Source organism: Psammomys obesus, unplaced genomic scaffold (assembly GCF_907164565.1).
Source record: "Psammomys obesus unplaced genomic scaffold, mPsaObe1.curated_primary_1811, whole genome shotgun sequence".
Classification (NCBI taxonomy): domain Eukaryota; kingdom Metazoa; phylum Chordata; class Mammalia; order Rodentia; family Muridae; genus Psammomys; species Psammomys obesus.
In genome coordinates this window covers 9,228,071-9,240,386 of record NW_026588752.1, presented here as the reverse complement: position 1 = coordinate 9,240,386, position 12,316 = coordinate 9,228,071, and the positions used below count along the sequence as shown (strand labels likewise).

Sequence of the window (12,316 nt, the reverse complement as noted above, 5' to 3'; positions counted from 1 at the left end):
AAGTAAGTAAATGTAATTTTAAAATTAGTTACAAAGTGAAGCATTCAAGTAAGATGACTTCATCCTGATCAGCACAGAAGGTTGTGAAACTCTAAGGTCTCGGAAGGAAGGTGCCAAATCAGAAGAGAGACGTGTTGATGGTGAAGTCTGGCGAGTGCTTTTAAATGGCCTCAAACACATCGGGGCCTGGGTAGTAGGTTGTCATGCTCTTGTTTCTGGGGTTGGGGCTGCGGACCAGGGTAGGAAGGAAGGTAGGAGGCACGATGTTTCTTCCAGGCTCAGCAGCTCTCCTCCCTGACCCACCACAGGGATGCCCCCTCACCCTAGTCGCCCCTCAGTCCTGAGACCTGGTGGAGGCAGGCGCCAAAGCCATAGGCACTGGAGTGTGTATGTGTGTATGCATGCCCCACAGGTGCTCATTTCACAGCACATTAGTCTTGAGAGATAGTCCCCAAGCCAGGCGGTGATGGCGCACGCCTTTCATCTCAGTGCTTACAGAGGCTAGTGGATCTCTGAGTTTGTTCCTGGTCTGCAGAGTGAGTTCCAGGACAGCCAGGGCTACAAGGAGAAATCCTGTGTTTCTCAGGGGAAAAGGAAAGAGGGAAGGAAGGAAGGAAGGAGGGAGGGAGGGAGGGAGGGAGGGAAGGAAGGGAGGTGAGGGAGGTAAAAATAGTCTTCCAGTTTTTAAAAGCAAAGACACGAGGAGGCAGACAGCCACACTGATAGGAGAGACCTGTGCCTGGTTCTCTAGACTCTAAGGCCAGTCTCTCTGCAGCAGCAAAGTACCTCGAAGCCCCAGGCTGCACTGCCAGGCTCAGGGTTTTGAGGAGCCACAACAGGCTGGGTGAGGTTGCTCCTGTCTGCCCTTCACGAGTCTCCATCTCCACATTTTCAGTTGCACCAGCTCCCAGGCGCCTGCTAAGAGAAGAACAAGGAGCCCATCATTCCTTTGCTTGTTCTCAGACCTGTGCAGCCACTCCCTGTTCACTCTTGCACTCCCTCAGTCACCCTCACTGTCTACTTACTTAGCAGATGCACCTTGAAAGCCTGCTCTCTACCAGTGACTTCTTTTGTCTTCTCTCCCTTGGCCATGAAGATAAGAGAGAAAGCAATAAGGTTGACATGGGTCAAACACCAGGAGTTCCCTGATGAGGGAACTGAAAAGGGCCTCTGACCTAAGGAACCTGGTCCAGAGTGAGGCTCCTCATCATGGATGCTCCCTGACATTACCCTAAGCCATGCCCTCCTTCCTGGACAACAGTTACCTGTTCTGGTCCAGGCTGACCACAGAACCGCATGGCCAACCAACATGGGCCTTGTGGGTAGCTGTGTAGTCTTCAGAGAATCTTGCCATCCTGTTCTTCCATGATTGACTTCCTCTTAACATGCCAGGAATAGGAGTTGAGACAGAAGGCCTCTAAGAATGGTCTAAAGTCGGTCTCAAGTATAGAGAGTTCCACATTCATCAACAAGGTTGGCGACTGAGAGATAATATCAGGTGCCATTTACTGAACACCTACTGAATTCCAGGTACCCTAGAGATCTCTGTAGGATGCCTGCCAATGAGGTGAAAGTGCTTTTCCTGTTTCTAGATGGAAGAACTGAGGCTCCAAAAGACACTTCCATGGTAGCCACTGCTCAAGCCCCAAGGGATGAGTTCTCTCCTCTGCGAATAGGAATGGCCCGAGGCTACTCCCCAGTCCTTACCTCCTGCCTGCCCTGGTCACTTGAATGGAGGAGGTACTTGCCTACCTACCTCATCTATAAACCCCAGCGAGGCTTCCAGCAACAGACTGGGAATCTCGTGCCTTTGGCACCTTCTACTTTATCTCTGTATTTATCTCTGTATTTACTCATGCGCACTGATCTCGGTCCCCTGCCTTCGGGCCAGGGTGATGCTGAGTGTCCAGTGGCCTATCCTCTGTTCAGGACATTCTTAGCATCCCTCCCGCATCACCTCTAGCTTCATCTCACAACTGCTCCATTCATTTTTTTTTTCCCATGTTGCCCAAGACATCATCAGTGGTCAGGAAGGACCATCACACCCTTATGCAGCTCATGCCTTCATTCCCCATGTGAGAGGCCTGACCTTTTCGGGTCAAGGGACGACCATGATGGACAGTTTCCCCAGCGAGTCCCAGTGTAATATCATCCTGGTGCTGGTAGCTGCCACATGCCCTTTGTATGCCAACTGCAGGGTACTCCATGTTTCAAGCCTCCTGGTTGTGTCTGTAACCCTAATCCATGTCATTTCTAGTTGGTACTAAGGATGGGAATGAGATACTACAGTATCCTTATGGCTTGTCTGCATAGTTGTTCACAGTGTGAGAGATAAATGGTTCATAGAGTTTAAATAATATTGTTAAATAGTATTCCTATTTTATTATCATTAGTCTTTTATTATGCTTAATTTGTAAGTTAAAAATTAGTAGATACTTTTTTTTTTTACTCCCCGCCAGGCAGCACTGGGCAGGGAGTAGGGGTTGGGGAGGGGAGCAGAGGCAGGTAGACTTCTGTGAGTCCAAGGCTAGCCTGGTCCACAAATTGAGATCCAGGACAACCAGGATTTTTGAAACCCTGTCTCAAAAAACAAAACAAAAACAAAAAGTGTACATTAGGTATTAAGTCTGAAACTCTCTAGTCCCACGTACCTCTGAGGATCATCCTCTGAGGATGAGGGGCCGCTGGAATGAAAGCAAGCGTGGGCCACGAGAATCTTCTCAGATCTAAGGAAGCCCCTCGAATGTATCAGAATTCCTTTCCTTCTTGCAGTCCACCAGAATCTAGCTCCTTCGAGAGGCATTACGTATGAGTGGGTTGATGCCATGTGTAGACAGACATAGAGGCTCACTGCAGTATGCCCCTCAGCCTTCAGGCTGACAGTAACATACTCTGGGGATTAGGCTTTTGCTTAGCTTGCAGGCTGCCTCAGTTTCCCCAAAGGCTATATCTTCTTGTGGGCCTCAGTGCATATGTCATCTCCCTCTACCCTGGGCCAGCCCAATAAAAGAAGACCTCAGCCGGGTGCCAGGTGTGTGTGAGTCATCGGAATCCAGGCGTCAAGTTATGTGTGGATGAAGGCAGATGGAGGGGTTATTTTTTATTTTTTGCTCTGTTGCACTGAAGTCACATTTTCCTACCCTCTGATCCAAGCTCTAAAAGCATTTTGTGGTATAAAATCTGCCACCATCTGACCCACTCTACCAAAATAAAGCATCTTCTCTGCCGTCATTCTCCCTGAAAAGTGCCCTTGCGTCATGCGCTGGGGCTGGTGGGGAGAGGCTTGTTTAAAAACACTTCATCATAATCCCCACAGCGTCCCCGATCCTCTTAGCTCCCTGGGGGGGGCCCGCTGGGGTTTCTCAGGCTGTTATTACTGGAATGCCAGCTGCTCTACTTACAGGCCATCCACACAGACCTGCTCTGTCTTAGGCCTTGTACGCCTCTGCTTAGCTCATCCCATGAAAACACCATTTAAAAGATAAATGCCAGTGTGGCATGCCCTTCTCTCTCCTTCGCCCTGTCCTCCAGCTTCCCACCCCTTGGCATCAATCAATCCATTAAGGCACTACTGCCACCCAGAGTCCTGTGGTGGTTATGTGTCAATGGTGTCTGTCCCTAGGTGCAAACCCAGAGCTGCGTATAAGGGTATGGATAGTAATGCCCATAGGAAAGTGTATGCACCTTTAATCCCAGCACAAAGGAGACAGAGGTGGGCGGATCTCTGTGAGTTTGAAGGCAGTTCAGTCTACATGCTGAGTTCCAGGATAATCAGGGCTACACAAGAGAAGCCATGTCTTGAAAACAAAACAACACCAACAAAAACAAATTTAATATATATGTATGTGTGTATGTATATGTAAAGCATTAAGTTAAGCTGCAAATGGAGTTTTGACAACTTCAGTTAGTACAGCTGCTTCTCCATGTATGTTGGAGTTTGCATTTCATGTTCCCATCATAAGTTGAAGGCAACATAATCAAAACTGTACTTTGGGAAGCTTGGCATGGTGACTCATGCCTTTAATTCCAATACTTGGGAAGCAGAAACAGGGGGAACTCTGAGTTCGAGGCCAGCCTGGTTCACATAGTGAATTCCTGGACAGCAAGAGCTATGCAGAGAGACCCTGCCTCATTAGTATATATTTTCACATATTGTATAATGTATTAAATATAAGTACATATCAACAAATAGTATATAATAAATAATATCAACATATATAATGATATTTTATGTAGTCATATGTATGTAGATATGTATCATTTTTATAAATATATCACATGTAATTTATAATCAAAATGTTTATATGCTATGGGCTGCAGAGATGCCTGGGTAGGTAAAGTGATTGCCTTGTAAATGAGAGGTATTGAGTTCGAATCCCTAGAGCTCAGGTAAAGCTGGGCTCAGTAACACACATCTGTAATCCCAGTGCTCCTGTGGTGAGATGGGAAGCAGACACAGGAGAACCCCAGAAGCTGCTGTGTCAAACAAGAGGGCTGACACCCAGGGTTGTCCTCTGACCTCCAGATGACATGGATGGCACGTGTGCACCCACACTCATACACGTGAATGCCCACATATACATTATACACAGGTTTAATATAGCCGACCTACCCAACACCGTGGCTTTACACACTTACATTAGCCCCGAGAGGAACAGAACTAATAAAACGAATATGCAAATGAAATAAATCTCCATGATGATGAGGAGGTGAAGATGACCACAGGCTGTCATCCAGCTAGGCCAACAATGGCTGTCTACCTAAGGAAAGTCCAAGAATCTTTCAGTAGCTGTTCAGTCCACCAGGCTGGGTGTCTCAGCTGGTCTTCAGCATATGCCGGAATCCTAAAGAAACAGATGTTAATGCCAGTGAGGGAATGGACTTGCCAGCAAGAGTGAGAGAAGCAGGGCAAGCAAGCAGGGAGGAAGGGAGGAGGAGGGGGAAGGGGAAGAGAAGGAGGGAGAGAAGAGTGTTTCCTTCTTCCATGTCCTTTTTATAGGCTTCTAGCAAAAGGTGTGGCCCAGGTCAAAGGTGAGTCTTCCCACTTCAAAAGATCTGGATTAGGGCTGGAGAGATAGCTCAGCAGTTAAGAGCACTGGCTGCTCTTCCACAGGTCCTGAGTTCAATTCCCAGCACCCACATGGTAGCTCACAGCCATCTATAATGAGATCTGATCCCCTGTTCTGGTGTTCAGGTAGACATACAAATAGAGCCTCCACATACATAAAATAAATAAATAAACCTTTAAAAAGATCCAGATTAAAGGTGGGTCTTCCCCACTTCAAATGATTTAATTAAGGAGAAAAAAAAAAAAAAAAACTTTTGGCAAGGCAGTGGTGGCACAGGCCTTTAATCCCAGCCCTTGGGAGGCAAAGGCAGGCAGATGTCAGTGAGTTCTACAGAGTGAGTTCCAGGACAGCCAGAGCTAAAACAGGGAAACCCTGTCTCAGGAAAAAAACAAAAACAAAAACAAAAACAAAAAAACAAAGAAACCCTCACTGATGTAGTCAAGGTGACAACCAAGAATAGCCATCACACGTAAAGTTCGTCAGCGTCACCTAACAGGAGGTCTGTTCTGCAGTGAAAGGTGAGCGTGTAGTTCAGTTTACCGAATGTTGTGCCGATGGTGAGAAGCGGTGGTCATGGATCTGCCTTTGCGCCACAGTAAAGTTGGACAGTCCTAAGTTAAACCATCCACATCTGAGGGGGACCCTGCAGGTGTCCAGGCAGGGAAGCAAACCCGGGAAGAGATGAGAATGAAAACTGGGTTCAGATTGACGTCATCGACCTGGTTCAGACTCCTGGGAGTCTAAGGCCAGGTGGTTTACTGCCGGCAGCCGTCATTCCAATCCCAGGCACACAAAAAGCCCAAGGTGTGACTACGTAGAAACTCCTTTGGGAAGCGCATGTGCCCATGCAGGCGGCTTCTGTAGCTAAAAGCCCCAGGATCTAGTGTGGTCTCTGGCAGACAGCATAGAGGTCAGCAGGCCATAAAGTACATGCAACATCTCCCCTAAGGATGGGTTGAGCCGGGAGCTAAAAACTGAGGTCCAGGGAGGGAGAGTCTGGGATAAGAATTCTGGGGAATTTGGGTGAGGTCTGCCTCCACAGATAGCAAAACCCTCGCCAGGTCATTAACAACATCCATTCCCAGCCTTCTGGGCTGGAAAATAGGTTAACTTCATCCATTGAGGAGAGGTCCCTGCCTAACGTTCCTGGTTCCCTGCAGCTCTGTGGGCACAAGGATCTTTGTGCCCCAACACGGGTCGAAGGCTTTATGCTGTTCGTTTAGCTGGCAGCATTTCTTGCGGAAGAGGCAGGAAGCTGCCAGGTTAAGAGCAGCCTCAGCTGGGTGTGGTGGCGCATGCCTGCCAGCCCAGCACTTCGGAGACAGGAGTGTCAGAAGTATCGAGGTCTTCCTTGGCTAAAAGAGTTTGAAGTTAGCCCGGGCTACATGAGCCCCCATCTGAGGGAGTCAATGAGTCAGTTTACAAAATGGGTAAATAAATAAAATAGCATGGGCTCTAACGTTTTGAACCCCAGTTCAGCCATTTGCTGTGGCATTAGCCAAATGATTCCAGACCTCTGAGCGTCAGCCCCTTACCCTTGTGATAGACATGAAAAAAAGCACCAACACCTGGGGATTGATTCTTTGAGGTCTGGGTCTGACAGATCCACAGTATCTGCTGTGACTGAGTAGGCAAAAATGGCCTGGAAGCTTAGGACTGGAAACATTCCCACTCTCTGGCTGTATTCTTTCTGCAGGCTGCAGTCCCAGGTGACCTGCATGCATATGACCTGGGGGGTCAGAGGCATCACATTTCAGACCCTCCATCATTTATATGAAAATAGACTATAAGTAGCTGGGAAACCCAGAGTAGAGGTTAGTACTATAGCCACCAAGGTCAAAGCAGAGTTCAAATCACAAGCTACTTACTTGGTGAACTTTGAGATGTGACCTCATTTTCCTCACCTGTGAAACGGGTCTAATAATCCCCTTTCTCATTCAGAAAGTTCATCTGGGAGCTAAAGGAGCCCGTGCAGATAGGAGCTAAAGGAGCCCGTGCAGATAGGGATAATTGCTTTTACCTTTATTCAGTTCATCATCCAACAAGTAGTTTTCTTTGATCCCTCAGTACTGTTGACAACAGGTGTTATACCCAGTTCGAGAGCCCCCAAAAGATCTACAGGAAACGACTCCGTTGCAAAACACATGGGGGTCTTTTTATTGTAAATTACAAGCTGCAGCTTGGGTCTACACAGCCCCACTGCCAAAGTGGTGGGAGCTGAGCGCGCGTCCCCAGGTTAGTTGGGTGATTTATAGATTCTGGTCCCTCCCAGCATGCCCAAGGCAGGGGCGATTCCTGCCTGGCAAGCATCTATTGGTCAAAATGCTACATTTTGAATCGATTGGCTATAGGAAGGTTCCCAGACCATTGACCATGACCAGGTGTCCCTCCCTAGGGGGAGGGTCCACTTTCCTAGCAACCGTATCTCTAGTGGGTGGGGAAAGAATGCAGTGAGGTAGCTCTCCCCTCAGGGCATTACTAACTTTTTACCGCACCTACTCTAGGTCTTAACGACTTTATCCTTTGGTCTCTCACAGGTAGCAAGTGAAATGGGTACCGTGGGCAGCATGTATCTTCATGAGTGAGCTCATCCGCTTGTGATGCAGGAGGGGCTCCGCCTGGTGCCTCTCGGGCACTGATCTCTGACATGCTCTGTCCTCTCGCCCGCTTGCAGATCTGTGCCATCATTGGCGGGACCTTCACTGTGGCTGGCATCCTGGACTCCTGCATCTTTACAGCCTCAGAAGCGTGGAAGAAGATCCAGCTGGGCAAGATCCACTGACATCTTGGCACCCTGTGACTGAGGACCAGGAACCCCTCTAGCCCTGCCTCCAGCGTCCTATTCCTTCTGCCTTCTCTGGCCCCGTGTGTGTGGGAGGAGGGGGTGGGTGGGAACGGGTGGCACAAGGTTCCACAGCTACCTCTTTGCCCATGTTTTAGATAAATTAACACTGCCTGGAGTCATGGTGTTCCCTTCCCTGCAGAGCCTCAAGACCAGAGTCAAGCATGGGGAAGTACTCCAGGGATGCTGGTGACCCCGTGGGAAGGCTGCAGTCTTTTCTCTGTTAGGGAATAGCCTAGAGTCCACACAGACCAGCTTTCAGACAGGCTTTGACAATCTTAAGCCCCCACCATTCGGATACATTAACAGCCTGATTTCTTGCCCAGCAGCCAACCTGAGCTCTAGGCCTTGGGACCAGGCTGCCCAAAGGTACTGCTCGCTGGCACTTTCAACACGGAATGGTACTTGGCAGGCAAGCCCCTAAATACAGCTCCTTAGCTGGAGCTTGCTTCTGCCCCATTACTTCATATCCAGCCCTGAGCCCAGGTCTTTTCTCTTGCCCTACCCCTGCCTCGTTCTATGAAGCAGATGCCCAATTGCTTGGCAGAATGGTGGAGACTCAGATTTGCCTGGCAGTCCTGAGGCAGCTCACAGGTGCCTCTTCTTTTGTCCTTGCTCTTCTGAATCCCTCACCAATGTGCCTCAGCCGCTGTGCTATGTGGCAATAGCATTTCTTGGTGAAGGGGCTGGTTCCCATCGTGAAGCCTCCCCCCCCCCCCCACCCATTACATTCTGCCAAGGGAAAGGGCCATGTGGCTGGAAGGTCATCCTGGGAGGACCACGGAAGGCACAGTTTGTGCACTTCTCTACAATCCAGAACCATCCTTTCCTGCAAATCACAACCGATCATGTCTTGACATCGACCTTTGGTCCGGAGGCCTTAGCTGGGGAAGTGAAGCGGGCCAAGCTTCTCTTTGCACCTCCACCTTTCGGGCTCCCGAGGGATGTCCAGCACCTTCGACCCATTTGCCATTGAGACCCCCCCTATTAGCTGAGCACACACCAACTCATCCCTAGCCCCTTGGGGGGCTCCAGCGTCTCCACTTTCTCTTGAGGTGGATCCCTTCCCTGTCACCCACCTCATCCGTCCTTTTTCTTTTCCCCTAATGGGAGGGGCAATGGTCCAGGCATGACTTCTATCCAGAGAATTTTAGCTATGCTCTCACGTCCAGAGAGAGGGCTGCATGCCTGGGCTTCACTTCTATGGAGATTGCTTGCATACTTTTGTAATGAAGGGGAGTCTCCAGTAGGAAGTTTTTTTTGTTTGTTTGTTTTGTTTTTCTGTTTTTCTTAAATAATCTCCCCTGGGTAGCTGGATTTTCTGCCATTTGTAAATTTTGCCTCTTGAATTCCAATTAGCAAAACTTCCCTTTTTATATGAGTTGACTCTCCTGTGTGTAAACTGCCCCTGAGTTATTTCTGGTATCTGGCAACTTGGATAGTTATCTTTTTTTTAAACATTCTGTTCCACAGCTTCAGAAACCAGTCCCTTTGGTGTGTGAATCTGTCCCTGGTGGAGGGTGGGGCAGGGTGGGATGGGGCAGGAAATATGTGGCATGCGTGTGAATTGTGATCCCACTTTGGTGAGGACACAGGATGTCAGTTTCCCGTGGAAGAGACGCCTCTGGCCTGTTCTAATGGTATTCTCAAGGGGACATATGTTTCGATTCTTTCCCACCCATTGGGTTCAAATAGATGATTAAAAGGCTGCTTTTCAGAAATATTGATATGACTCTGCATTGGTTATGGCTGGGTAGCCTAGAGTGGGACTGAAAGTGAATTTTAATTCTACAGGACAGAGGTTGAAAATGCTGAAGAGAAGCCGGTCGTGGTGGCACATACCTGTAACTCCAGGACTCAGGGAGGCAGAGGCAGGTGGGTCTCTGTGAGGCCAGCCTGGTCTATAAAGGGAGTCCAGGACAGCCAAGGCTACACAGAGAAACCCTGATCCTAGCACTTGGGAGGCAATGCCCGGTAGATCTCTCTGAGTTCCAGGACAGCCAGGACTACACAGAAACCCTCTCATGAAACACAAAAACAAAAAAGAATAATAAAGCCAGGTGTGGTGGAGTATGCCTTTGATCACAGCACTCAGGAAGCAGAGGCAAGTGGATCTGTGTGAGTTCAAGGCCAGCCTGGTCTATCTAGAGAAACCCTGTCTCAAAAAACAAAACAAACAAACAAACAAAAACCCAACAAACAAAAGGAAGATGAAGAAGAACATGCAGAAGACAAGGTCTGTTGAGAATGGAGAACATCTTATAGGATTATTGACCTTGAAGATTCTAGTTGGCTTCAACCCAACCAGACTGTATCTATAGAGGGTTATAGAAGCTTCTAGAGAGGGGGCTTCTTCTGACCAAGTTTAGCTATGGGCACCCTAGGAGGGGCTCACCCTGGCAGGAGGGGCCCTGATGCTGATGGCTTATAGGTAAGGCACCCCATGCAGCCTGGCAGTCCGCACACCCATAGGACTATTGCTAAATACAAAAGAACCCTTTCCTGTCCTCAAGCAGTAGCATTACCAGAAATTTTGGGAGACCCACCTGGGATGCCAAATGTCTGAAAAACAGAACACCAAATGAACTGTCTTTTTCCACGGACACATTTTGGTACAGGATTGATTCATTGACAGATGTGTTTGAAATTGACAGCATGGAAGAGATTAGTTGTTTTTGTTTGTTTCAGTGATTTCTCCTTTTTGTATAGAGGAGGGGTTGCAGAGCAGACCCATAGAGGAGTAGATCAGAGGCTGGGGTCCCTGAGCAGATATGCTGCTAGGAGGGGTGGAGGAGTACCACAAGGGGAGGAATCCAAGTGCTTGGAGAGGTGTGTCACATCATGGAGGAGCCTGGGAAATGAACTGTGGCGCTCAAAGTAAGGAGGTTTTATTTCCTCATGTCACTGTAAGTTGTTTTTATTTGCTAGAAACAATAACAGGCCACTAGAGGGCCACATCCTTTAAGAAAAATATTGAGGGGTGGGGTCGTTATCTGATGGCTCACCAGGTAAAGAAGCTTGTTACCAATCCTGATGAACCACATATGGAGGAATTAGGCCCCTCATATGCCATGGGACAATATATATGACTACACACACACAGGTAAATAAATAAATGTAATTCTTTAAAAAAAAAAAAAAATCTAAGTGCCAGCAAGATAGCCCAGCTGGCACCTGATGACTTGAGTTCAATCCCAGGAGCCATGGAAAGGTGGAAGGAGAGAGAAATCTTCACAAAGTTTGTCCTCTGCCTTCCACCTGTGTGCCATGGTACACAATCCTCCCTTCCCCCATATAATAATAAACAATTGACTTTTTCTTGGTGTTTTGAGACAGGGTTTCTCTGTCTGGACTCACTTGATAAATCAGTCTGACCTCAAACTCACAGAGATCCACCTGCTTCTGCCTCCCAAGTGCTGGGATTAAAGGTGTTCACCACTGGCGAAATTCACATTATCTTTTCTTGTTTGTTTTAGTTTCTCTGTGCAGCCCTGGCTGTCCTGGACTCGATTTGTAGATTAGGCTGCCTCAAATTCACAGCAATCTGACCGCCTCTGCCTTCCTGAGTGCTGGGACTACAGGTTTGCACCACCGTGTCTGGCCAAATTTGCATTATCTTAAACCTGGTTTTAGGGCTGGAGGTGTAGCTCAGTGTTAGAGGCCCTAGGCTTACTCCCCCAGCACCAAAACAACCAAAGAAACCTGATGTGTACTTCTAGAAGGTTCATTATCTAAAGATAGATAGTATACGGATGTGAGAGAGAACATAAGTAAAGGAGAACATTCTCTGAAGACCCTTTTCCTCCCCGCAGCTGTTTCCTGCCAGTTCTTTGCTGATGAGGTCATGCATTTAATTGTAACCCATCGTTGGGAGGATTGGGCATTCTCGGCATGCCAGGAAGAAACAGAGGCGTAATTGCACCCTAGCTACACAGCCAGCAGGTGGGAAAGTTGGAATTCCAACCCAGATCTGCCTGACTATGGGGTTGTGAAGAAACACATGGTGCTGCCTCAGCCCCAAGATCAGCAGGGCTGTCTCAGGTGGACAAGCCAGAAATTGGGGGAAGAGGGTCAGAGCAAGAGGGCCTTTTGTCTGTTTTCTTTGGTCTTTTAAAACAGTGGCTCTTGACCTCCCTAATGCTGCAACCCTTTAATACAGTTCCTCCTGTTGCAGTGACCCCCAACTATGAAATCATATTTTCGTTGCTACTTCATAACTGTAATCTTGGTACTGTTATAAATCATAATATAAACCCTTTTGGAAATGTTTGCTGGAGGGGTCACGACCCACAGGTTGAGAGCCATTGCTTTGAAACAATCTGTGAGGGTCTGGGAATATAACAGAGTTAGAGTACAGGGCTTCACGAAGATGCCAAATAAATCAGTAAGTGAATACACATTTGAG

At 48.1% G+C, this 12,316-nt stretch overlaps 1 protein-coding gene across 2 annotated transcripts in view; it reads left to right on the top strand.

Moving 5' to 3' along the window:
- Ergic1 (endoplasmic reticulum-golgi intermediate compartment 1) overlaps positions 1-9,636 on the top strand; it is a 77,471-nt gene extending 67,835 nt beyond the window's left edge. For both annotated transcript variants that reach the window (XM_055604532.1, XM_055604533.1), the window contains one exon: positions 7,744-9,636. In XM_055604532.1, the coding sequence (XP_055460507.1) occupies positions 7,744-7,851 (108 nt within the window). In that variant the 3' untranslated portion in view covers positions 7,852-9,636. The remainder of the gene's footprint in view (positions 1-7,743) is intronic.
- The last annotated feature ends 2,680 nt before the right edge of the window (positions 9,637-12,316 follow it).